The sequence below is a fragment of the Merops nubicus genome, unplaced genomic scaffold (assembly GCF_000691845.1).
Source record: "Merops nubicus isolate BGI_N331 unplaced genomic scaffold, ASM69184v1 scaffold16724, whole genome shotgun sequence".
NCBI lineage: Eukaryota > Metazoa > Chordata > Aves > Coraciiformes > Meropidae > Merops > Merops nubicus.
The window spans coordinates 19,551-44,074 of record NW_008603744.1 but is presented as its reverse complement, the minus strand read 5'-3'; the positions used below and the strand labels follow the sequence as shown (position 1 = coordinate 44,074).

General features: G+C 40.8%; 1 protein-coding gene across 1 annotated transcript in view; it reads right to left on the bottom strand.

The window, feature by feature from the left end:
- Positions 1–24,524, bottom strand: part of NCALD (neurocalcin delta) — a 50,512-nt gene that overhangs the window by 6,793 nt on the left and 19,195 nt on the right. The window contains exon 2 of the mRNA XM_008938778.1: positions 1,047–1,443. Within this exon, the coding sequence (XP_008937026.1) occupies positions 1,047–1,424 (378 nt within the window). The 5' untranslated portion in view covers positions 1,425–1,443. The remainder of the gene's footprint in view (positions 1–1,046; positions 1,444–24,524) is intronic.

Here is a 24,524-nt window from a genome sequence, read left to right as displayed (position 1 = left end):
GCTGAAGCGCTGCGAGTGCTGGCGTCAGCCACTGCTTGGAGGACATAAGAGGAGCCTGGTAGAAAGACAAGGGCACCGTGTGTTGGGCTGGCTCTGTACATGCAGTTTGCCATCACAGCCTGTAGCTTATGTACATTCCTTTCCTTTGACTCCCAGCGCAAATGTAAGTCTGAATAATACAGTACATAGTTAACACTTCAGAATTTCCAGGGAAAGAAAGGGTCTTGAAAACAGGCTTTTTTGTGTGCATGTGTGTGAGGGGTTTTTTTTCTTTTGTTTTTTTATCAGTGCTGCATTTTACAGATTCAAGCTGTGTAAATATACCACCATATCAAAAACGTTTGAAAGCTTTCAGAAGACTGATGTGCCTCAAGGGTAAAAAAATTATAGAGGAAGCCAAAGTGAGGTAGGTCTCCTACTAACACCACAGGGAAATGCATCCAAAGAAGCTGTTTGTGGAATCATCATCTACCCAGATAAGGTTTATCTATACTGGGAACTTAATATGAAGACAGCTGGTATGATAGTATGCAGACCTCACTGAATTGGGCAGGCAAACACCTTTTAAAATATGCGAGCTTGTTCTTCGTAACAGCATGATTGCAAAGTAGAGTGCTTTCTTATTGCAGAGGGAGCCTTCCTTCCTTCTAAGTACACTACCTGGTCGATCTGAGGAGCCTACTTGGTCCAACTTGGCAATTAATTTTAATTAATTGACAGTGATGTTCCAGAGGACAGAATCACATTTATCATCAGGTTAGCTGCTGTGCTAACTCCCAAGGAAGAACATCCCATGCAGTGTGTTGCTCAGGAAAAACTAGCAATGGATATTGGCGCTAATGGATATGGGAAATGTCTCTAGTTTGAATTGCGACACGACCTTTCCCAAATGAAATAGTATTTTATATTCAAGCAGTTATACACAGAACAAAGATGACAAACCCCCAAACACTGCCAGAGTTTTTCATTCAGTGTCTTACTGCAACACTGCTCCAGGATTTGCTTGGAAGTAAGGAGGCCAAGGGGTGGCTCTGAGCAGAACATACCTGCACGATCTCCAGCATCTCAGACTTACTGATGTATCCATTCCCATCAAGGTCATACATGCTGAAAGCCCACTTCAGCTTTTGCTCCAGTTTACCTCTTGATGTTACGCTCAAGGCTATGATGAATTCTCTGAAATCTATTGTTCCGTCTCCATTGGCGTCAAAAGTGCGGAATACGTGTTCCGCAAACTTAGAAGCATCCCCATAAGGGAAGAAGTTCCCATATATTTTTTTAAACTCCTCCATAGATAAATGCCCACTTGGACAGTCTCTCAAGAAGCCTTTGTACCACTCCTGGATCTCATGTTCTGTAAAGTCTGTACTTTCTAGCAAATCTTGCATGACTTCAGGGCGTAGTTTGCTGTTTTGCTTTCCCATAGTGGTATCAAAATATTACCTGCAGAAGAAAAACAGACGTATACGAATTATTATTAATTATTAATAACTCTTAGCTTGGAGGCTGTATGCCAGATTCTGAGTTTTCTGATGAGAGTTCACTCTTGGGAATTAATTGAAACTTTGGGCAGCATCCACTACTTTGAAAAGATTACCAGGCCTAATCTATGTGTTGATTACCTGGTCTTTTCACAGTCTGGAGAACTACAGTTGCATTAAATTTGTGGCCATCCTACTTTGCCTTTGAAATCCCAACGTAAGCAATGGACGTTGCAAGGCGGAGCTGAGCGGTATTTGTGTGCTGCAGCACACCCTCCACCCCAGTCACCCAACTGTCTTAAGGATCTGACCTGAATGAGATACACTTTTTTTTGTACCTCTGGTGGAAATCAGCTTGTTACAAAGGGCTATGTTCACTTGGTCCTGCTCCAAAATGGGGTGAAGGTACATCTGCAATGTACACTGAAACCAGGAGCTCCACAACCCTTTTAGATATATCTTTATAGCTAGCACCAAATAGAAGAAGCCAGAAGCTGCCTTTCTTGTTTGTTATGGAACAATTCCCATTTTAGTTCAAAATGCCAATAAAATAAAAAAATATTTTATCAGTGGTGGATTCCCCCACCTCAAACTATTATGGTGTTTTTTAATTGTCCTTGTAGACAGAAACTGGATCTATTACTGAAAATAATCCACGTGATCACAGCTCCTCAAAAAAAAACCTCATTAAAAAAAAAATGGGAAGAGAAAAAAAAGTACCTAGGCAACAAAACTGGAAATTCTTTTCCCTTAAGTTAACCTTCAAGAAATATTACTGGTTACAGCTTCTGTTAAATCACTGTAATTATATTTTATTTAAGGCAAGTTGCTACGTATTACATTGTGCAGGAGATTTACTAATGACTGATGCCCTTTGGGTTTTAAGTTTTGGAGCCTGAGTGTGTAGGCATCAAAAGGCAACATCATCAGTTTTACTAGCAGCTTAGCATTATACCTGAATTGTGAGAAGCTATTCTCTATCGACAGAAACCTGCCTGAGAACTTGTCAAGAGAATGACAGTCACAACTAAAATCTGATAGATGGATGTTAAGGAGAATTGCAAAATAATTTCTACAATACTTACACGCTGTTGTCAGAATGCAGCCTCTGGGATACAGAGATAGATTTATGAATGATGTCTGAAGTGATCAATGAGCATTCAGTAAAATGTCCTCTCTAGACTGAAGTAATAGTTTTAACAAATGAAGAATAATACAGTATTGTTACATGTCAGAAGCAGCTAGTGAGAAACCTACCACCCTCCAAAGCTAATCTACTGTGTCTTCTCTTTGGCACTGGGAAGAAGAAATGGACCCTCCCCCAGGTCGATGCTAACTGTTTCTTGTGGTAATAACCTCCCCTTCCCCCCAAGGTGAATTTTAACTCCCCAAAGCAGCTGGAGGACTGGCTCCTTAATCTCCTGTGTTCTTGGTCCAGAATAACCAAAAAGCTTTATTTCTCAAAGGTAAAATGGGATCCATCTTAGATTTATCTGTGTCTCCACAGGATCCACTAATGGCTGTCTGGTAACGAGGTGTCTAGTCTAAACACATTGCCTACATAGCTGATGGAAAGTAGGCTCCTCTGTTCACAGACAGGAGTCCCAAAGGGGTGAGAAGTCCTGCCTGATAGAAGCCTCTCCATCTCCTGACCATTTCAGGGGCTTGGAAAAGACATCCAAACAATGTATTTTCCTTCAAAGTGTCTCCAGAACACTTGGAAAGTGGAAGATGCCACCTCAGAAGTATTTTTTTCTATTGTCTGTCTTCCTTTCATCCTGATCAAAACATACTGTGCAGTTTTAATGTAATCCAAGCTCTGAATACCCTGAAAATAGCAAAATAGTCCCTGTTTCGTAGGCCTGGTCCAACAGCTGCCAAGGCAGCTGAAGGTTGTGTTGCCTTCAGGGTGTTGGATGGGGTCCATAATAAACAACCTGGGAATTAGCTGAGTGAACAGATTATAGCCAGACGGATGTATGGCAGGCAAAACCACACGAGCAGGGTTCGCCTGCAGAATGGAAAAGCAACTGGACAACTGAAGTGGCCAGGCTTAGTTTAGAGTTTAAGAAAAAACAAGCCAGTAAAACCCTCAGAGTAGGTAGCAGCTACCCACAGCCATTGTCGGCAGCTACTCCACAGCCCTAGGGGCTGCACACTTCTCAGGCCCTTAGGGTAGAGGTGGAGGATCTCTGACTCATGTGCTAGCCAGCTGCAGAAGTGAGCTGGCATTAGCGGTACAATCCCTTGCTGGTTTTTAATATTGCAAATTGGGCTTGCACACGCCCTTCCAGCCCAGAGGCTTTTGAAAAGATAGGTAGTGAGGTAACACGCAGGCAGTGGCCTTCAGAAGGCAGCCAACAGGAATGTGTTTCGGTCCATAACACAACGGCTTTGTAGCTATACATGACTGCAGGTGCTACGTATCTCAACTAAATAATAAAAAATACAGAAGGCAGAACACACTGCATTGCACTGGAAGGAGAAAAACGTCACAATCAGAGAAATCAAGATTCTCCAGGCAGAAAGGGAAAGCAAACCATATGTGACTTGCAGTAAGGGGATGAAATTCACAGCTGCTGAGATTCCAGACAATGCAGTCAAAACTGGTAGGATTATTTCTGAGTCCACTTGTGATGAATTTATATTATGTTTTTTGCCCTCCGGATTGTTCCTTATTAATAGGTGGTGTTCTAGGAACTGTAACAATGTGATTTATTTTGCCCATTCTATCAACAACAGATGAAAATTCTTTTGAACTCCAAGTACAGAATATCCTTGAAGACACTTGAAGATCCTTATAATCACTTCACACGCTGCTGCCTGCCTCTTCAGGATACAGAGTACAGTGAGATCAGAGAATGTCAGTTAACAATGACAGCAGTAAATGCACAGAATGAAATAAAATTGCATCTGATTTTAGGCATTTTTTCAGATTTATCACCTCTGTAGATCTTTCAAATTTCTAATAAATGATTAAATGTTAAAAATACTGCAAGTAAATACTGAATGGCAATCACAGTGGCAAAATAAAATATTGACAATACTAAGAAGTGGCTGTGTAGGTGTATAGAACAAAGTAAGTGTCTCATGATTATGTTAAATTGCATTTCTACAATTTCTTTCACTGACACAGTGGTGTTAGATACAATACATATAAATGACTTCCTATATGGGACAACATGGCATACAAAAATATTAAGGTCTTAACTATGAAGAAAATACTGTATGGTAAAAGAAAAGGATGTGTTTATGGCTTGAAGAGTTGATAGCATTTGAACCAACGGAAGAACAAAAAGGAAAGCCTCACTGCTGTGTGGTTGCTATGGAAAGAATCTCAGGCCACTGACTGCTGTAGGAAATGTCATAGGTGCTGCTCTATAAAGTCAATACATAGTGCTTGCTCTAACCAGGTCTAGGCGCAGAGTTCTGAAGACGAGACTAAAGACAGAGCTGTTTGCCAGACAACAGGCAGTGACAATTCAGCATCAAAGAGGATAAATAAGGTAGTGACTGGCACCACACCAACTGACTCTCCCTGTAGTGCAGCATATTGTGTGCAGACAGGACATGGGTGCTGCTACAGCCTTCTCCTCAAACAGGGAGAATTGACTGGACAGAAAGGCCATAGACACTTATTCTGTCACATGTCTCTGGTCAGCAGTTTGTTACCTCAGTCTGAAACCTCAGGGTAAGGCAAGCATAGTCCCTGCCTAAGCAGCAGCCTCGCAGGGGCTGGGAAGCTGCAGCACTCAGGAGCATGCAGCTCACCCACTGTGGGAATGCAACGAAAGCAGCTAAACGTATTTCCTTAAAATCAATCAAATTCCTTCTTTCTGTTGGGGGTTCACAATAATAAGCAAGTGCTAGCAATATATTTCTACCAATGCTCTTGCTCTTTAGACTTGGGACACATCATACAAAGACAATCCGATTTTTTCTTTTCTTTGTTTGAGCTTGATCTGCTAAAGACAACAGGACATCTTAATTTTGATTTAAGTGTAAATCCGAAGGAAAGTCCACTGCTGAGAAAAAGTACAATGAGAAAGGGGCACTTGTTCTGGAAATCGTTACTCTATAAATTGACAGTTTAGAATACTGGGTATTTTGTAGCTAACAGGATACAAAGCATCTGAAAGGTGTAAAGAATCATTTTGAAGGCAAGTCCTGTCTGCGAGGCAAATTACACTGTATGCCTGGCTGCAGAGACCAACTCTGTAAAAATGAAGGCAGAAAGCTTTACAGAAAGAAGCAATGAAAGCTCCATTTTGTGATTTCAGAGCTGTTCCACAACTTAAAATTAGAAAGCACTAGGTGAGCTTTAGCAAACAATCTTTTAGTGGCAGAGGAAGAACACTGGACAACACAGGAAGCCTTTTACACAGCCAGTTTATACATTTCTAAAGCCACAGGAGGTACACAGAGGGAATTACGGGACATGGATGGAGAAGGTTTCAGTAACATCACTAAAGTGAGGAAGACCCTTCTCCAGGATAGCTGAGAGACAGCTGGATGATGGACATACCAGTACCACCTTACTTGACCAGCAATATGGCTCTGTAATGTTACAGAAAACAGGGATGAACCACCTCATTATTGTTTGTATTCAGAAACTGCTCCTTCTGGGCTTCTTACATGCACTCTCTGACCTGTTTACAAGAAATAATCCACTTATGGAGGCAATACTATCTTCAGCATTTCTAACACATAATTTGAGAATTTCCCTGAGACTAGCAGTCATGGTATTTCAATCTCTGCCAAGCAGCTGAGTAAGTTCCTGACGATTGCTGTAATTAACAAAAGGCCGAGTGGGACAAACGGCATCACTCTGAACCACTGCTGCTAGTGCTGCTACCTGACAGTCTGGAGAAAGCAGTGCTCCAGCATGAATCAGTCCCCTGTGGCAACGCCTAATGACTTGTCTTCAGTAGGAGTGCTTTTTGCAGACCCAGTGGTTCTCCACTTACCATCGCTGCTGTTGTTTTGCCTCCAGAGTAACTGTTGCTCATCACTAAAAATCTAGACATGTGACAAGCGGACTCATATACATCATCTATCTCTCAAGCTGTCTACACATCTGGATCCATCAGGGATTTCACCTTCTTTCATGTCCTACCCATCAGCAGTCATCTCCTGTCACTGCATAACAGCCTCCACAGTGCAGCATACCGGGCTCCCGCAAACTAAATTCTCCTGCCATCACTTTCTGCCACTCCTTCCACTTACTTCTCTGCCTGTCACAAGCTCGAATAAGGGCTGCTGCTCTGCCTTGGCTGACCAAACTTCTGGTTGACCAAATCTTGCAGCATGACATCCGCTTACCCTGCCATAAGGTTGGGGGTGTCAGGGAGAAATTGCAGCACATCTCAAAGCATGGGACTTTGGCTGAGGATGTGTCCCCAGGGCTTCCAGGCCAAAATATTTCCCCGTTCTCAACACTTTACTGAGTTAGAACTACTCTCCTCCTTTTCCTCTGCCAGCTGGTATCATTACTTGATAAAGCTTCAGATACCAAATACCAATTACACCATGTACACCAATTACAGCATGTGGCAGTCTCTGCAAATTCTGCTGTAATTTATGATCCAATATACAGAATCACAGAATCACAGAGTCACAGAATCTCTATGGTTGGAAAGGACCTCTAAGATCATTGAGTCCAAGGATTATCTAACTCTATGAGACCACTTCTACACCATACCCCTGAACACTCCATCTAGACGGCTTTTAAATACATCCAGGGATGGTGATTGATTGAACCACTTCCCTGGGAAGCCTGTTCCAGTGTTTGATCACCCTTTCAGTGTAGATGTCTCACTTAAACCTACCCTGGCATAACATAATACCACTTCCTCTTGTCCCGTCAGTTGCAGTATGTACAAAGAGGCCCACACCCGCCTCCCTGCCACCTCCTTTCAAGTGGTTGTGGAGAGAGATAAGATCTCCCCTCATCCTCCTCTTCCTCAGTCTAAACAACCCCAGTTCCACCCGCTGCTCCTCATAAGACTTATCTTCAAGACCCTTCACCAGCTTTGTCACCCTTCTTTGCACCCTCTCTAGAATCTCAATCCTTTTTTTTTTTTTTTATGCACATCTCCAGATGCATCTCTGGCTCCTCTTTGCCTTTGTCCTTTCAGAATGAGGGAAGGTGTGTGTGTTTATAAAAGCCAAGGCCTTGATGGACAAATTTTGGTATAAAAGCCAAGTTTCCTTCATAAGGTCAGTTAGTCCTTTAGGCTGTAATACTGCTAACTGCTGTACAAGCTATGTAATGGAATGGTTCAAAGGAGCAGCTATCTCAAATGATATGTTCTCTTCCCATTGTGTACAGTGTTTCTCTGTGGCTGGAACATCAATGTTGCTCATGGCCTGATCATGAATGCCAACCCAACAGTAACTGTGAGCAATGCACTGTGTGTCATCTTATGGCTCTCTAGTGAGACTCAGGTGATCAAGACAGGAACACGTGTTCAGTGACCTCTGCTGTGGGGAAAATCTGTAATTGTCCACCAAGCTCCTAACAAGCAGGTCGGGCAGAACACTCTTCTTTCGCATTGCTCTTGCTTTGCCCTTCTGACGTTCACAACCTCAGAGACACCTCCAGCACTGCTCTCCACTTTCTCACAAAAAATTAACCAGTAGGTTCTTGAAGTAACCTCTTTGTTTTCTTCTGTTCATTTCTAGTTTGTTTTCACATGTTCAATTTAGTAACCACCATGACAATGCTTGCCAGGAAAGGATTTTATTTAATTTTTTTCAGAAAACAGCATCTTGGAATTTATTTTTGAAAGAAAACCAAACTTACTAAATATCACAAAGGGACTTAGCAAAAAAAAAGTAATACATGCAGAATAAAACTTTGAGCCTTGTCATCCTCAATTTATCTGCTTACGCTGGCAAACCACAAAAAAATTGATAAAATTCATGAGCAAAATTAATTTTAAAAAATCTGACATTCTTTTATCAATATTCCTAGGGAACAGATTTGCAGTGAAGTATAACAAGTGCCCAATGCTTGAAACAAATACTATGGAGCAAAGCTTCTGGCTCAAACTACAGCTGAAATTAAAGAACAGGAAGGAAGAATAATGAAGAAAAGTTTTAGTTGAGGTGGGCAGCCTAAGCAGGAGCAGTTGCACAGAGATGATGTGTTTCAAACTTGGAGGCACTTGTGGATGTCAAACATCGAAAGCCCAGGCTCTTATCCCCTTATATTTGCCCTGGCAGAGAAACGCTGCAGCTGCTCCACGTTTTGTCCTGTTCACCATAATTCCTTTGTGTGTTTTAGCAATGAGGGCTGGTGTTGGGGTGGAGGAGGGAGAAAAAGCAGAAAGGCTTCTGTCAATAAGTGCTAGTACTTTACTATCAGGTCTTCAGCATCGTTGGGTTAAGTAGGTAACAGCCTAGTGCTTATTACATTACTCTCAGCAGTGCTCGTGGTCTCGGCTGGAATTGTTTTGAGACCAGTTTCAGCCTCAAGCAGTGAAAGGGATGATACCTTCAAACCCCCTCAGCTCTGCATCAGCTTCAGCATCACTGGGGCTTTCAGAGAAGGCTTCCAGGGAGTTTCTGGTAAGGTTGAGCACATGGTACAAGAAAAATGACTAGGCATGAGTATTTCTAGTACTGGGAGTGGGGGACAAGGGCACGTAATGCAGATTTACACAGTGGGGTCTGTTGTGCAGTGACTCTTCTTGCGTTCATTTCTTTCCAGCTCAAAGTCTTGCATTTAGGACTCAGAGCTTGCCCTGAAACTGCTCCTAACTGAAACCTGGTGTGCATCTATCCATCAAAGAGGAGTGTCTCAGTATTTGCTCATGTGGACTCTGTTTTCTCTACCTCCACCCATCAGATTTGGGTTGCATTGCAGCATTAACCTGGTCTTTTCTCAACCTACTAGTAATCAGCTACTTGCTGTTGTTGCACTGAGAGCCTGGCTGTTACACAGGGGAGGTGGAGCTCGCTTACCTTAGCACAAAATCTCTGCCACTTCAGGCAGAGTGCACCAAAGTTATCTCTAGGAAGGTTTTATGCTCTATTAAGGTCTCTCCTCTCTCTTCACATAGGGGTAGACAGGCAGTGAAGATGGACAGAAAAGGGATTATTGGAGCTACATATAAAGCAATCGGTGTTCTCAAATCCTACAGTGACCCTCCAAGATGTGAGTGTAAACGGGGGCCCTGTGCTCCCCTGTGCACATGGGGGGAGGAGGGAGAAGTCTGGCCCTCCAGCCTTTCTCAGTGACCTGGGCTTCGTCCAGAGAGCTTTGGGAAGTGATGCAGAGGACCATCTTCCTATGAGCAGTAGTGAAAAATGATGCAGTAAATGTCGGTAAGTCACTCCCCAGCACCAAACAGCAAAGGCTTCACCCACCCAGAACAGCCTGAAAGCAACATTTTCCCTGCTTAATGAGAAATAAAGAAATAAAAAAGAAAACAGAAACCACACAAAAGGGGGAAGTCTCACACAGATTTGGTTAACCCCTCTTCCCAAACACCCAAAGAGTGTCACTTCATTTCACTTCATTTCATTTCATTTCATTTCATTTCATTTCATTTCATTTCATTTCATTTCATTTCTTCCTCATTCATTAGGCGTGCACAACAATAGAAATCATGCCAACATTCATGTGCTCTTTTTGGTTCATAATAATTTGCTGGTGAAGTGTTGAGGTATCAGAGTTTACCATAGGTTTTGTAAGAAAAAAACACACTTTTTAATTCTGGGTAGAACTATCTAAGGTCTTTAAAACAACCACATCTTTAGAATAAGAAGGTCTTTAGAACCACCTAAGGTCTTTGTCTTGGCAGACTTAAGAGTGAACAATTGGAATTAGATATATATTTTCACATTTGATTTCTTCTAACCTTATGGAAATCCATGTCTGACTTTGCCTAATTTTGAAGGGCAAGGGAGACTTTGGTAAGAGACTACATAAGGAAATCCACCCTAAGGAGGCTGCTTTTCCAGATTTTACTGTATTCAACAGTTTCACGGAGCACAGTACATTTGCAGTACTTATAAACATGAGTGTTAAGCTAACAGCAGGGGAGCTGGCAAAATCTAGTGGTATCCTTTCAAAAGGAGGCCATATATCAGATCCGAACGACAGACATTTTCTGCAGTTACTATGTCACCTATTCTTAGAGCAACTTGTGAGCCTGAAGTTTCTTTGTTTGACAACCCCTTTCTGGACCACATTTCCTAAAATGCTCAAGGCCATATTTTCCACATGCTCAGCACCCACAATTAAACTTGGGCTTCTCAAAAGAAACACACCTTCCATTTGGGGACCTGTGCAATAGCCAGCTTCTCAAAAAGCATCTCTACCGAGTAAACTGAGACTTTTCAGAAAATAGCACCATTTATTTTGGTACCTAATGAGGGCTTGACTGCTCCATAAAAGCCAGCCTTCCTCACTGCAATTTGTCTTTATCCTGATACATCTCCAGCCATAACAAACTTGGTTTATTCTCCTTTCTTCTGAGTGCTTCTCTCCTTTGTGTAAGGCACTCATCGATAGTAACATAATCTTCCCCAGTGCACCCAAGCACAGCAGTCATCAAACTCATCTAGCAGCAACTTCATCAGGTTTCTAATCTGTCCTACATCTTGTTTGGTCCTTTTATGTAACCATATATGCAATACCTTGGTGAAGGGTAGTGGAAACTGAAGCAGAAAGCTACTGTTGCACCAAGTAACAGGAGAAGCTGATGTGAATTCATGATCTTGATTTTTTTTATCTTTGTAAATAAATAGCATGTGACTCCCAGAGAGTGACATTTGTGCTTACTCTATCCTTAAAAAAAATTGTTAACAGATGGTCTCCTATCCCACAGCAGAGACTTGGTGTTGACAGATAAAATGAAAGCATGATATTGGAAAAAAAAAATAACTGGCAAACTAGGTATTTTTAAAGATGTTCTTATGAAGGGGAAATGAATGATGGTGGAGGTTCCTAGCTGGAAAGTAACTGTGAGTTTTGTTCCATATTGAAAAAAATTGTTGAAACCTTTTCCAGGAAAGTAGGCAACAGGAAAGCAGGAGTGGGAGGTTCTGGCTGCCAGGACCAGAATTTTGTTAAGGAGATGGAAACAAGATGCACTAAGATAATGTCAGAATTTACAAGCTCATAAATATGGACACCCATGCCAGGGATGATTTGTTCATCACCTAGCACTGTCAAGTGTGCCTGGACACAAAGGACCTAGTGTTAGAGGTGATATGAATGACTAAAGGAATTTTGTGGGAGACGTAGGAATTTTTTTTACGTGATTTTCAAAGAAGTTTCTAAACTGCAGGTAAAGTTTTCTGTTTGTACATCTTATTTCTCAGAGTTTTTCCATCCTTAAACTCGCAAGATGTGCATGTGAACTACTTGCCCTGGAAGAACAGCACTGGGTGAAAGTTTTTTCCAGTAAACCTCATTTACATCAGGTAATGCAGCTTAGCTGAAATAAAAATGTTTTGTGGAAATGTGTAACAGTCAATAACACAAATTCTGGGGAAATGTCAGAATTTATCATTCCTACGTTATATATTGTTTTTAACAAAGTAAAAAGTTTCAATGTGACTTTATCCATTCATTAAATTTGGTTTAGTGTTTATATTAGATGTTAATTTTAGCATTACAGTGGTTTTGACATTATTGAGAAAACAATTCATTGCCAATGAAGTGAAATAACGTGGTGTTTCCAGCTGATTTTTAACTTCCATCCCAGCAGGAAATTTTGACGTTTTCTTCCAATTTGCAGTGAAAATAAATATAAATGTCAAAATTTCCTTTGGAATGGGGATTCCAGATTTTAATCAGCTCTAATCAACAACAAAGCCATCTGCTTTGTATTAATGACTTAGGGTGGTACGTAACACTGCAGAACAGGGTGATATTCTACTGTTCAGCATTGCTCATGGAAGCCAACAATATAAGTTTCTAGCTCTTACATGCCTAGGGAAGTTTTAGGCTAAACACTTTTAGTTTATTCTTCATGCTTTCTTGCCAAATTCATGGAATTCATCATTCAAACCTGAGATCTTCTTGCAAATGCATGAGAAAACATCCTCCCGGTGACATATGGCACAGCCTACGGCCCTCACATCTGAAAGGAACTTGTAATTCCCAAACTACCGTGCAGTAAACTTTCATTTCACAAAGATTTTAACTTGATAACCTAAATAAAATACTTGTTCTATGAAAAATGCCTATTTTTTAACATTAATACGAAGACAAATCTATTTGTTTTCATAATAAAACTTAATCCAGATGAGTCATAATTTGAATTCTGTTTGAGAAATCATATTGACATGAAGGACTTTAATACCAAGAAAAAAATTAACATTTTAATTCTGCTTTAAGACAATATTTTTGTTATTTTTCCTAAAAGGTCTTCTCTATCTTCACAGATAAATCCTTTATGTTGCAGATAAGGTACAGGAAAACCACACAATTACCCCCAGGCTGGTCCAGCAATCCAGCCTGCTTGCTAAGCACAACCATGGACATCAGTTCAGGAACTTTGCTGTGTCCTCTGCAAAGTTTTCTGTGGACAACAATGCGGTTACCATTGGTGGTGATGGTACTTCCTCCTTTTGCTAACTATCTGATGATTACTCAAACCACCTCAGAGTATGGGCTTCTCCCCATGCTACTGACATGGGAGGACTGACTCTTGGGGTGTAAAGGAGGCTTTTAATGTAGAGATGCTGATTTCTGTTCCCTCTGAGCATCATTTGTGTACTCAACTAATGGGCAACTTAGCTGGATATGATCTATCAGGTTACTGGAAGAAGATTTTGATTTGTATCCATTTTGAAAGTCAGAATGACATCCAGTCCTGACAGCCCGCTGTGAAAAACACAGACCTATGTCTTACCCGACTGCTATTTCGTGCATAACACAGTGTGCTGCCTGATTTTGGAAATTACTCAACAGGAATGAATTTGGGAGTTTGAACAACATGGGAAAGGTCGGTAAGCAAACTCCCTTAAGAGGCATAGAAAAACATTTTACAAATGAAGTGCAAAAATAATTTGCTGTGTTTGTCTGTCCATCTCTCATACACACATATAAACAAATGCTTGTTCAATCTTTGTTTTCTTCCTATTACTTGCTATCACTAAGCAAAGCCCTAGCAGTTCTCAATACTAAATGTAGGTAGTAACCACTCATATAAACAATACTGTTTTATAAAGGAACCTTTGTAATGGCATCTGTCATATAGTCATAATACAGAGTGTAATAAAAATATTCTTTGCAAGAAGTCAATAAAAATTATTTAGATGTTCATAGCATTACAGAGACTGCATGAGAAATACTGTATAAAAACTAGGACTGAATCTATACAGGAAAATCTTAATTGTTTAAAAATTTTTCTTCCATCACTGAAAATTTTCTGTAAATTCAGCTAAGAACTCCTCCACAAATGAATGGGTTAACAGCCTTTCTACCTTCACTAGTAACATCCTTTGAGGAAGTAAACAAAGTTCATCAGATAACTGTTTTTAGAAAAATTAACTATTTTTCTCTCATGTGCACAACAAACCATTTGTATTACTTTTGTAGAAAAGAAGAAGTGGCAGAATCAGAAAACTTCTTCCCAAACTTTAACTTTAGGAAAACCTGATTTTATCCCATGTGGAATAAACCACAACTTCTCACCAATTGCTAGTGACTTTAAATAAATAGAAATGCTGATCCCACTACATTTTTAGTCTGGTTTACTTTTGCCTGTTTGCTGTTCTCAAAATGTCAGCTTCTCTGAGATTTCTTCTACAAGACTTTTAGTGTCTTTCCCCATTTTTCAATTCCTAGGACTTTTATTTATTGTGTTATTGTATAAAACATTTGTTTTCTTTGATGTTTTATTAATCTTTTCCCCTTATTTCTTACTTTTCACTATTTCTTAGCTCTCTAGGACAAACACCATCTTTATTATTTTTTCCTAGTATCTTTGAAAAAGACCATGTAATATAATTTCTCTTAATTTTTTCTCTATTTTTTCTGTATTTCTGTTCCAATTATTACTGCTTCCAAGTATTGTCATTTCCCCCACCATAAACTGTGTCAAAACAGTATCCTAACAATGAAAAATATTATGAACAAGGCAGCAGGGTTTTGATACCTTGAAAGGAGATCATCTATGGCTTAACCTGTGTCTCTTTTTATAATTATATATAAAAAAGAAATAGGTAGGGAAGGCTTATGCTGTATCTAATTGCTACCAAATTTCATCCACCATACTTTCTCCTTACTGGTTTTGTCTCAATGGTAGAGTAACAGCGCTGCTGTTATCAAAAGTAGTTTTGGAACTCTGAACGGCATCATCCCCATTAGAAATTCAGGTCTGGATGGTCTGATTCCTTCTCCTGGGAAACAATGCTTTTTAGACAGGGAAAGAATTGGAAACATATGAGTGTGTGTGAGATGCTGACTAATTGGAATTTTTTGCCTGTGCTTAATGGAAGATATACCAGTTACATGATGGCAAATACTTCAGAGCCATTCAGTGATGTATGCTTTTATGTAATTATAATCTCACATATAGAGATCTCTATCTCTGGCATAATTTGTTCCAGTTTATTTTCTTGTTCTGCGTGCCCTGTATGCCACATTCTTTCTACAGTAACCTTAACCTCTTGCATTCTCAGTATCATGACATAAAAATAAAGGCCCTGTACTTGAAATGTCTCCCTCTACACTGCTTACTACTTATAGCTTTTAAGATATCCTTAAAATATTTTCAGCTCACAATTCTCTTTTCCACATCATCTTAACCAATAAGTTTTATCCCAGCCCACACCCTGGACACTCTACGCTTCCTCTCACTTCGTGCATCAAGTATCTCCTAATTATCTCCTCTGTTACTGATGTTATAAAAACCAGTGAAGCTCCATTGCTTAGAAACAGGATGAACACTGAAGAATGAGCCCACTGTTTGTAAAGTACCATATAAAATACCACACAAATGACTTATTCAATAATAAAAGCACACCCTGTTCCACCAAACATGTCTCATATCTTAAGGATCTAATGAATGCACTGGAAGGTCACTTAAATCAGTGAACAACACAGGGATCCTCCTGCGAATTGCCAAAGGAACACTCCAAGAAAGATTAAGAAATTGATAACAATGCAAATATATATATATATAAAATGTCTGATTTCCTACTTTTTCTGTACTAAAAGGTTTCCCCATGAGTTTTACTGCTTTTTAATGAATATTCTAGGGAGAGGAGCCACTCATGAAAAAATAATATATATTTCATTCAATGTGCTCTAAAACACATCTCAGTTAAATTAAAATAAGGATGTTTCCACATTAGTCTTCACAGGATGATAAAACAGTCACTTATCATCAGCTTACCACTCAGAACTTGGTAAGATCCATTTGATCTCAATCTAAATGAAACATGTAGCTATCATTATATTGCGAACACAGTTCAAACCCCCACATTGCTCATTGATTTGTGATCAGATGGGAATCAGTTCCCACGATCTCATACACATTTGTGAAACCTCCTATCACTGTATCTTGTTATTCTTCTGATTTCTGAGAGGTTGGCAGTAAAGCTGTCTTTGGAGTTGGTTTTCGGATACTTAAATGAAAAATCAAATCAAATAACCCCAACAACAACAACTCTGTGAGCAAGCCAGAATTTTCTTGGAAGTTTCCTTGATGAAGGAGTAGGAGTGGGATAGAACAATATCCTTTGTTTTGGCAACAAACTTTTCTTCTGGCAACTTCATTAAAAAGCCATTCCACTTTATGAGTTATCAGCAAAGAACTGGCATTTCTGAGTGTGACTGATGGTCCTCCCTGTGCTGACAAAATTAGAAACATCAATAATTCTTAGATTAATTGCTTAGAAAATTTCCAAGATGCAAACATTTCCTTATTTTTAGACCCTTGTTTTCTGCTGTAGTCAAAGCAGCAGAGGGTAAAGTTCAACTACATGTACTTCACTTAAAACAACAGGATCCCTGTATTCTGAGTTTTATATGTGCATTGAAACAAGTGTGCATCAGTGCTGTGTGTGGGGGTGTCCTATGGCAAGCCCCCAATTCCCGGTCCCTGAATAAATCCTGATTTATCTCACGGAGATCTGGAATCACTCTTCTTGCCCATGTATCTATACATCATCCCAAAGAAGCCTCGGACATGGACACACTAGGGTCTCCACCAGAGGCAAATGGGTAGCAGCATCATGAGTGCATGGAGGACAATCCATGCCTCTTGGTGCTGGGCTCAGCCGTAATGAAGTTTTGCACGTGGCTAGCAAGTGGTAAAAAACCTGTGTTGGCCAAGAGGTAAGGATCCACACTGGCAGTGACACGGTCTTTGGGAGTCCTGGCACAACACTTGTAGCCACCTTAAGGGCAAAGTTGAAATCGGGGGAGCAGTTGTGAAATAATGCGAATCTCATCACGTAGAGTTTCCCTGTTGCTTATGCAGGAGGAAAAAAAAAGAAAGGTCTTTCTGAACAAGTTTTGTGTAACATTCTTCACCCACTGCTTAGATATGCATCTGGAAAACCAATAATGGGTTTGCTTTCTGACCAGAGTTCTATGTTAGCAATCCTGAAAGGCCCCATATACTGCCCCCTTAGCAGGATACCAGCAGGTAGTCCTCAGTGGCACACAGCTTGTGTGCCCACACCCTCTTTGCACATGATATGGACAGAAAGGGATAAATACTGCAGAACTTCATGAGAACAGTTAAAAGCCACTGCTAAGAAGTTGTATTTGTGAAGAAAGGTCTTACAAATCTTTTATTTGACCTCCTAATGAGTTAAAAATAAATAGACTCTCACAGGTACCTTAGTGGGTCAGAAAAGCAGTGAGCCCCAAGCCAAACACAGGAGAGAAAAAGGCTGCCTGCAAATTAATCACTGCTAATGCGCTGCAAACATGACAGAAGAGCATAACTAGCAGGTTTGGAGCAGAGAGGATATTAGTGGAAGGAAAGTGGTCACTGACCTCCATGGAGCTGGTGATAGGCAGTTAGCACCAGAGAAGTAGCGGATTAGCAAGTGTGATGTGAGCTCTATTGCAGTGGGTCACAAACTGTGCTAGACTTGAGCCCCTGGTCTATATTAGACACCTCAAGCTCATTTTAAAGATTTTACATAGATCTTCTCCTCAGGATCAGGACCGTGAGGCCAGTATTAGTGTTCATTTTACAAAAGAACATTTTCCTCATCATGATTATACTTCTCTGTACTTCTCCATTCTCCATGTGAGCTCATTCTGACTTGCAGACTTTATGGAGTCTCATTTTCTCAATTTTAAAGGAGACAGACCATGCATTAGAAGATATGTATTGTAGCTGGTGAAAACCATGGGTCCGGGACCCACTAAATTTGAGGACCTTGTGGAGCTTTGGCAAGGCCTGATTTCACCCACTGCTTCTTGGTTCTTGGGACAATTGACTTCTGCTGATGAAGTGGGTGAGGTCAGAGGCTACTTGAAATCAAGTGGGAGACCTCAGTTAAAAAAACCCCAAAAAACTAATTCCAGGTGTGACCACATTCCAGCCCAGGCTGTAATTCTTTAATGATTTCTCCATGCAGATTCCATTCACTAGTATAAACCAAAGGTTCATTCTGTTTTTTCACAGTATATAAACCAAGCTAATAAAAATATTACCTCCCTTACAACTCTCTTATACTCTTAACCATCACGGTGACAACACTTGTTTCACACTATATGTACAGTTATATCCATGTATCCGCTTGTCTAATTCTTGACAGATGACAGTAAAGTACAGCATGAAGAAACAGAGATCTTAACTCCTGAATGCTACAACAGGTCTCAATTTTGCCAGCATCTTAGCAGGTAAGAGGTTTGAGTCATTCATCCATGCACACAAGCAGGAAATTTTTTTCCTTCTGCCCCACTAGAAGGCAGAACCGCACTGGTTAGGCCAAACATGTGTCAACAACTTGAGGACATACCTCCAAATGCCTTCTGCACCAAGCAGCACATGGGGCCTTACACTAGCAGAGCATGTGCTGTGCAGCCTCACTTGCAATGATGAGCATGGACATCCTAGTATTTTACACAATTCACCTAGAATCTAATTTTCTCTTTATTAAATGAATACCAGTCCTTTAGGCACAGATTTAAAGTGGGCCCAAAGTAAACAAGGGTGCTCAATCAAGATCAGGCAGCCCAGGTTCATCATTGGATTGTTTTTTCTTCAGAATACCTGTTAGACACTCAATGAAAGTAGCCTCTGTATGTAGTAGCTGGAGAAATGATGAAAAGAGCTACATTTTGAGAACAAAAAAATTCCTATATTTGGCAAGAGCTTTGATACAATGCTAGGATGATTCTGTCTCTGATTTCTGAGCCATTCTGTATCTGTCTGCTGAATTACCAACATACTAATGGTCACAGAGGTGAAAGAGCAGTTTGTTTAAATTTGTGTAATCTTACTGTATTACATATACACACATGATACACAAAGCAGGTTGTTTTTTTCCAATAGTTTTGCCAGATCTAACACCCAAGTTTAAGCAAAGCAAATAGTTCAAGCAAAGAGGGACAGAAATACCATCACTGATCTCAACAATATGTTGAATTCACATAGAACACATAAACTTTGAAAGCAGTCTCAGACAAAAAAGCATTATTATGTTGATATTTTCTTTTTTTTTTTTTTTTTTCTGCAGAAGTCTCTCAGCAGATTACCACTTTCGTCTCCATTGAATGGCCACTTGGGAAATCATATTTTTCATCTGGGAATTCTCCAGCTCTGATATATTGCAAACCCATTCATTTACAATTCTAGCTGGTAACAAATGCATATTTAATTAAAATTTGACTGAATAATGTCTAGAATTCACAGTGAAAGCTATGGCTTCTTGATGAGATGATCTTCTAGAAACACGAGACCCTGCTGAAAGGTGCATTGAAATCACCACAGAACAAGGATGTCTGGATGCATCTTATTATTTCTGAGAAAGACACATAGATTACATTGTTTGAAATAGGAAGCTCTCCAGATAATTCTCGAGATATTCACAGACCCATACTCAGGTAAACAGGCAAAATTGTTCTTGATAGGACACTAATGCACATTAAGTCCCCTTGTACACTCACACATAGAATTACCCAAACTGTTGGGGGGAGGGGTGGGGAGCACAGGGACACGCAACAGGACAGTTGGGTAGTTGTGGTGCAATGCAGTGGAATTTCCATCAGTTTGCAAGTAAAGACTCTCTCTACATTTGAGAAAGCTCTGAATAAGGCTCAGGGGTACACAGCTTTTGATTTATAAGCAAATTCTCCCTCTCCAAAGCAATCTTGCTCATTTACAAGAGATCCCACTCTTGAATTTCTGCAACTAGTTTCCAAGGGGTGTCACAAAAATGAAGCACAAAGGAAAGGCACATCTCATTGCATTAATATAAATGTTCTAATTGTATTAAAACAGGTGCAAATTAGAAGAGTTGAGAGATGAAAGCACAGAGTACTCAGATTTCAATGTTTCCAGCTATTTGACTTTGAAAATTCAAATCTATCTTTTCATGTAATATATGTATATGTACATGTATGAACTATATATATATACACACACATACAATCTATATGTGCGTGTATTAGTTTAAATAATACAGAAAGAAGGACAAACTTTCAAGAGAAGAAAACAGGAGACCCCCTGATCAGGTTACCGGATAGGTTGGTACAAATCAAAATGGGGAGCAGGCTGCAGAAATGGGATGGCAGACTGAACAGTGAATGCCTTGAGGAAGGGAACCAAATGAGTCCTTCAGATCTGCTAGCTGGGGCAGATCTAAGGTGAGCCACCAGAGGAGCTCTGCACAGAACCGACCGCACCTCTGTGCGACCTGGGCGCTGCAGGTCTGCTGAGCTGCTGCAGTGTGAGGTGGGGTCAGGCGTGCACGGGCTGTGAAGCAGATGCTGGAAGCTGGGCACTTCCTTCTCCTCCATGGCTACAAACTAAAAGTGTGCCCTAAGTGAGAGATTGCCTAAAAAATGTGCTGCCCACTGAATGGGCCCTCTCCTGCTTCAGGGAGATTATGTTTCCACTCTGTGTAGGTAACAGATTATTTCTGTCCTACACCAACTAAGCCAGGCTAAGTAATATGGCATTAAGCTTTCACCAAGTTATTTAGGGTAAGTCAGTAGCATTATACTACTGTTGTAGAAAGAATCCTTTTTGGGACCAAAGCTCAACTTTTATTAGCTGAACTCACTGCCACCAGGAAAATGACACTACCTCTAAGAAAGAGGTGAATGTGAAAAAGTGTAGGAAAACTAGAGTTTTAGATAGTGGATAGTGCACTGTAGGCACAAAGTAGCTAGGGGACACAATTACAGAGACTGCATAGACAAAAGCAGCTTTTGCAGCAACAAAATGGATTGCAACTTACCAAAATAATTGCACAGCCAAAAATAAAGGCAAAAACTTAACAGCCAACCTTTGCATGGCCAAAAGAGAAAGGACTGTTGGGCAGGCAGCCTGCTCTCCACCACAGCCGAGAGGCACATCCCGTCAGTCAGCTCCTCCCCTGCCCTCCCAGGGGCAGCGGTGGGGTGGAGACGCTGTAAGCACTATGCAGTAGCAGAGATTGTGAGAAGCTGCTACACACTGACCACATCTCTCACTGTGGGACTTTCTGCAGCCATGACCCTGATCTAAACTTCTTCTTTTGGCATCTCTGTTTCCATTTGGGGTTTCAGAGAGAATCCCATGCCGCATCTCCCTTCACAGCCTGTGTTCTGCTTTTGAAGGAAAGACAGTCCTGTCCTTTGCCCTGGTTTGTAAAATCTTTAAGTGAATGTTCATCAGTACAGTGCTGCTGAGACTGTGGTTGGTTTCGTACATAAATAGCTTCAAGTTAGCAGCAGGCCTGACTAGAGCAAGCTCCAGCATCAAGAGGAGCTGAGCAATAACAGCAAAACAATGAAAACTTGGAAGTCACCAAAAAGGCGATATTTAGCAGCTCCAAGTCAAGAAATACTAAAGAGGGAATTAAATAGCATTGGACTAGAGCAACTGTCTTTAGAAGGCAATGGGAGAGCAGCCTGAATATGCAGATCTGAATTCACATCTTGGGAGCTACTCCTCGGGGGCATTCACCTTCCCAACACTTCGGTCCATCAAGGAAGTCTTTGGTGAAGAGCGCAGGCATAGAACAAGAAGATACAAAACCAAGTAAGTTTAGACACAGAAAGTAAGAGCAAGATGAGAAGTAGGGTCTCTCCATCCAAACATGCTCAGGCCAAACAGCCAAAAGTCCTTGCTCAATGTTCACTTGTCTCTGAAAGCGTGCAGACATCATAGGTTGCCTTACCACATTTCTCAGCACACTCAAAGTTCCATGCTAGTCTCAGTAGACTCAGATTCTCCCTCATACCTGTTCTACCTTATGATCCAGAAACTAGCTTCTCCTTTGACTGAAGAGAGTCTAGCATGGGGATGCATCCAGGCTTTCATGACATCCTGGGGTCACCACCATGTCAAGATAAAATGCTAAATTTAGGTAACTCTATATTTGGTTTTATCTGTCCAGAAAGTTTTAATGAACAGATCTTCTATACCATGACACATGTGGCAACAACTAAAGAGGGTGAAGAATAGCCCATAAGAGATCTAGGGGACTGCATGTGCTGCAGTCCTGTTATCTCCTCAGTAATTACTGTCTCTTCTCACAAACCAGAAGTGCCATGATGCAGTGAAGAAGAAGCTTCTTGTGAGATCTCGTGTTTTAATAAATCCCAGAGTTTGATCAACAGAGTGGGGATGCTGAGAGTGTACCTATAGTCACAACACCCGGGCAACTTAACAGGGGTTCCTGCAGGGCCTCTGCAGAACTCTGCTGGTGATGTATAAATACATGGAGAAAGGGACCCTGGCTCAACAGTATTTGTTCAGGTGGAAACCAGGGGATTCAAAAGATGTGCACAGTCCTTTAGGACTGTCAGTGGCCAGGACAAGGGTTGGAAGCTCTTGGTCTGCTTTTTACAGTGTAGTTTTCATCTACATCTGACTACTGCTAATACCAGTCAAATATTCAGTCTTTAAGATGCAAAGAAACTGGTTTCCTCACCTCTACTTAGAAGTTGTAGACAAAGTGCATGCTGGCATATATGAACTTCTGCTATTTTTCTCTAGGAAAATGACAAATAAAAAGCCTTTTTTTTTTTTTCTGAAGACTCCTAAAATGTCAGCTGTACCTTAGTGAATGGAATAAGAATGTAATTAAACATCTGCTCTTTCACTCCTGTTAATGACCATAAAATAGCCAGAAAATTCTGAAGGTTGTGGCCATGGTAACAGACACTAGCACAGAAAAAGGGAAATATCCGCAGTTATACTTCAACATAAAGATTGCTCATCTCCTTCCCAGAGCTGTTAAGTTTACAATCAAGCCTTGATGTCTGTGCTATCCCCTCTATCATGATTTCTTCCTATGCATGTGGCACATTCATTGTGAGAATCTACCATTTATAAGAACATGGTGTGGCTCAAGTGCTACATTCACTCTTACTTGAAGAAAGAAAACCTGCTTTTTTTTTGGCAATGGGCTGGAGCAACTGCTGGTAAATACTGCTGTGGAAAATTGCAATAGAGCATGATGGAAGTGGGCCACATCTTCCCCTAATATGCAGCTGTCTCCCTCCCTCCAATTAATGAAGCAATAGCTTCTTAGAACAGAGTGAAGCCCAGCAGCTGCAAGCACCACTTCTGGAGGATTCTGAAGAGCTGAGCCTGCACACCTCCTTGGCTTGGCCAAGGGAGAACTGATGGAAACTGGTGAGACTCTTTAAAAATTAAGCCACTCCACCCCCAACTCACTCCCCCCCCCAAAAAAAAACCACGACAGAGATGGGCAGAACAAGCTGAGACAGAGATGGTGGGGGCTAATATGGCTGTGCTGCACACTGAGCTGATAAACAGCTCCAGGAGCTCTGCAAGATGACTGAAACCACTTGCACCAGGAGACAGAAATGAAAGAAAGGGCTTCTCTGAGTACAGTTTTATGCACCTCTGTGACAATTTGTTCAAACAGGAGCTGGTAAGAAATGTGCATCTCAGTCAAAGAGTGCAGGTAAAACATATTTTTCCACCCAACTGCCCAATATCAGCCTTGGTTCCTCAAAAAAAATTGTTCTCTTTGAAATGAGCACATAGTGAAATACCTAGAGGATATGAAAATAAGCAGGCAAAGGAAGGCCTGGGGAGATGGTTCCGGTGAACCTGATTGAAACCACTGGCTGGTATTTTTGAAGGCTTCCTGATAACCTTGTCTGATGCTCCCATCTAGAAGTGGGGTGAACCCCAGCTGCTGGCTGGAGGCCAATTGTGAAGCTGGCGCAAGAAAATAGGTTACGGCAGCTTTCTGTACAGGCAACAGCTGTGGATAGGGCAGCAGTGCCTGAAACATTACATTTTTTGGGTGATTTCCCTTTGAACTGCAGTGCACTGTAAGGACTCAAACAGCACAAATTTATTTGGATTTTGGTGATACAGAATAAATGTGTATTTTTTCCCAGGGGGGTTCCAAGTTAACCAGATGCCACCACCACCTTACTGCAAATGCTTTTAGCATACCATTTGAAGCATTGCACATTTGGACCTTCATAAAAGAAGACAACATAACCAACACAAGGATTTCTTTTTGTCCAGATAAATTATTTAATATTATGTTACAATACTACACACCAAGAACATTGCTAGAGCCTGCAATGTAAATACTGTCTTTTCAAATATGAAGACAACCAAATTCTTGGGAAGGTTTGCTGGAGCTTGCGAAGTCCCTTAGCATGGCCAAAAGAAATAAAGCTACTGCCACCAACATTACATGAGCTTCATGCCTGTGGTTTCTAACAATGCCTCCCTTGCCACATAGCCAGATGAAAAATTTAATTCAGTTAAGTTACATAAGAAACTCTGGTCCCACTAGCAATGCAAGACAACTCAGTCATGAGTGAAAATCAATGACCTGTTAAGACTTGTGATGCTTTGAGGTCCAGGGGACACAAAACGCCTGACTACCTCTTTGCACAGCTGC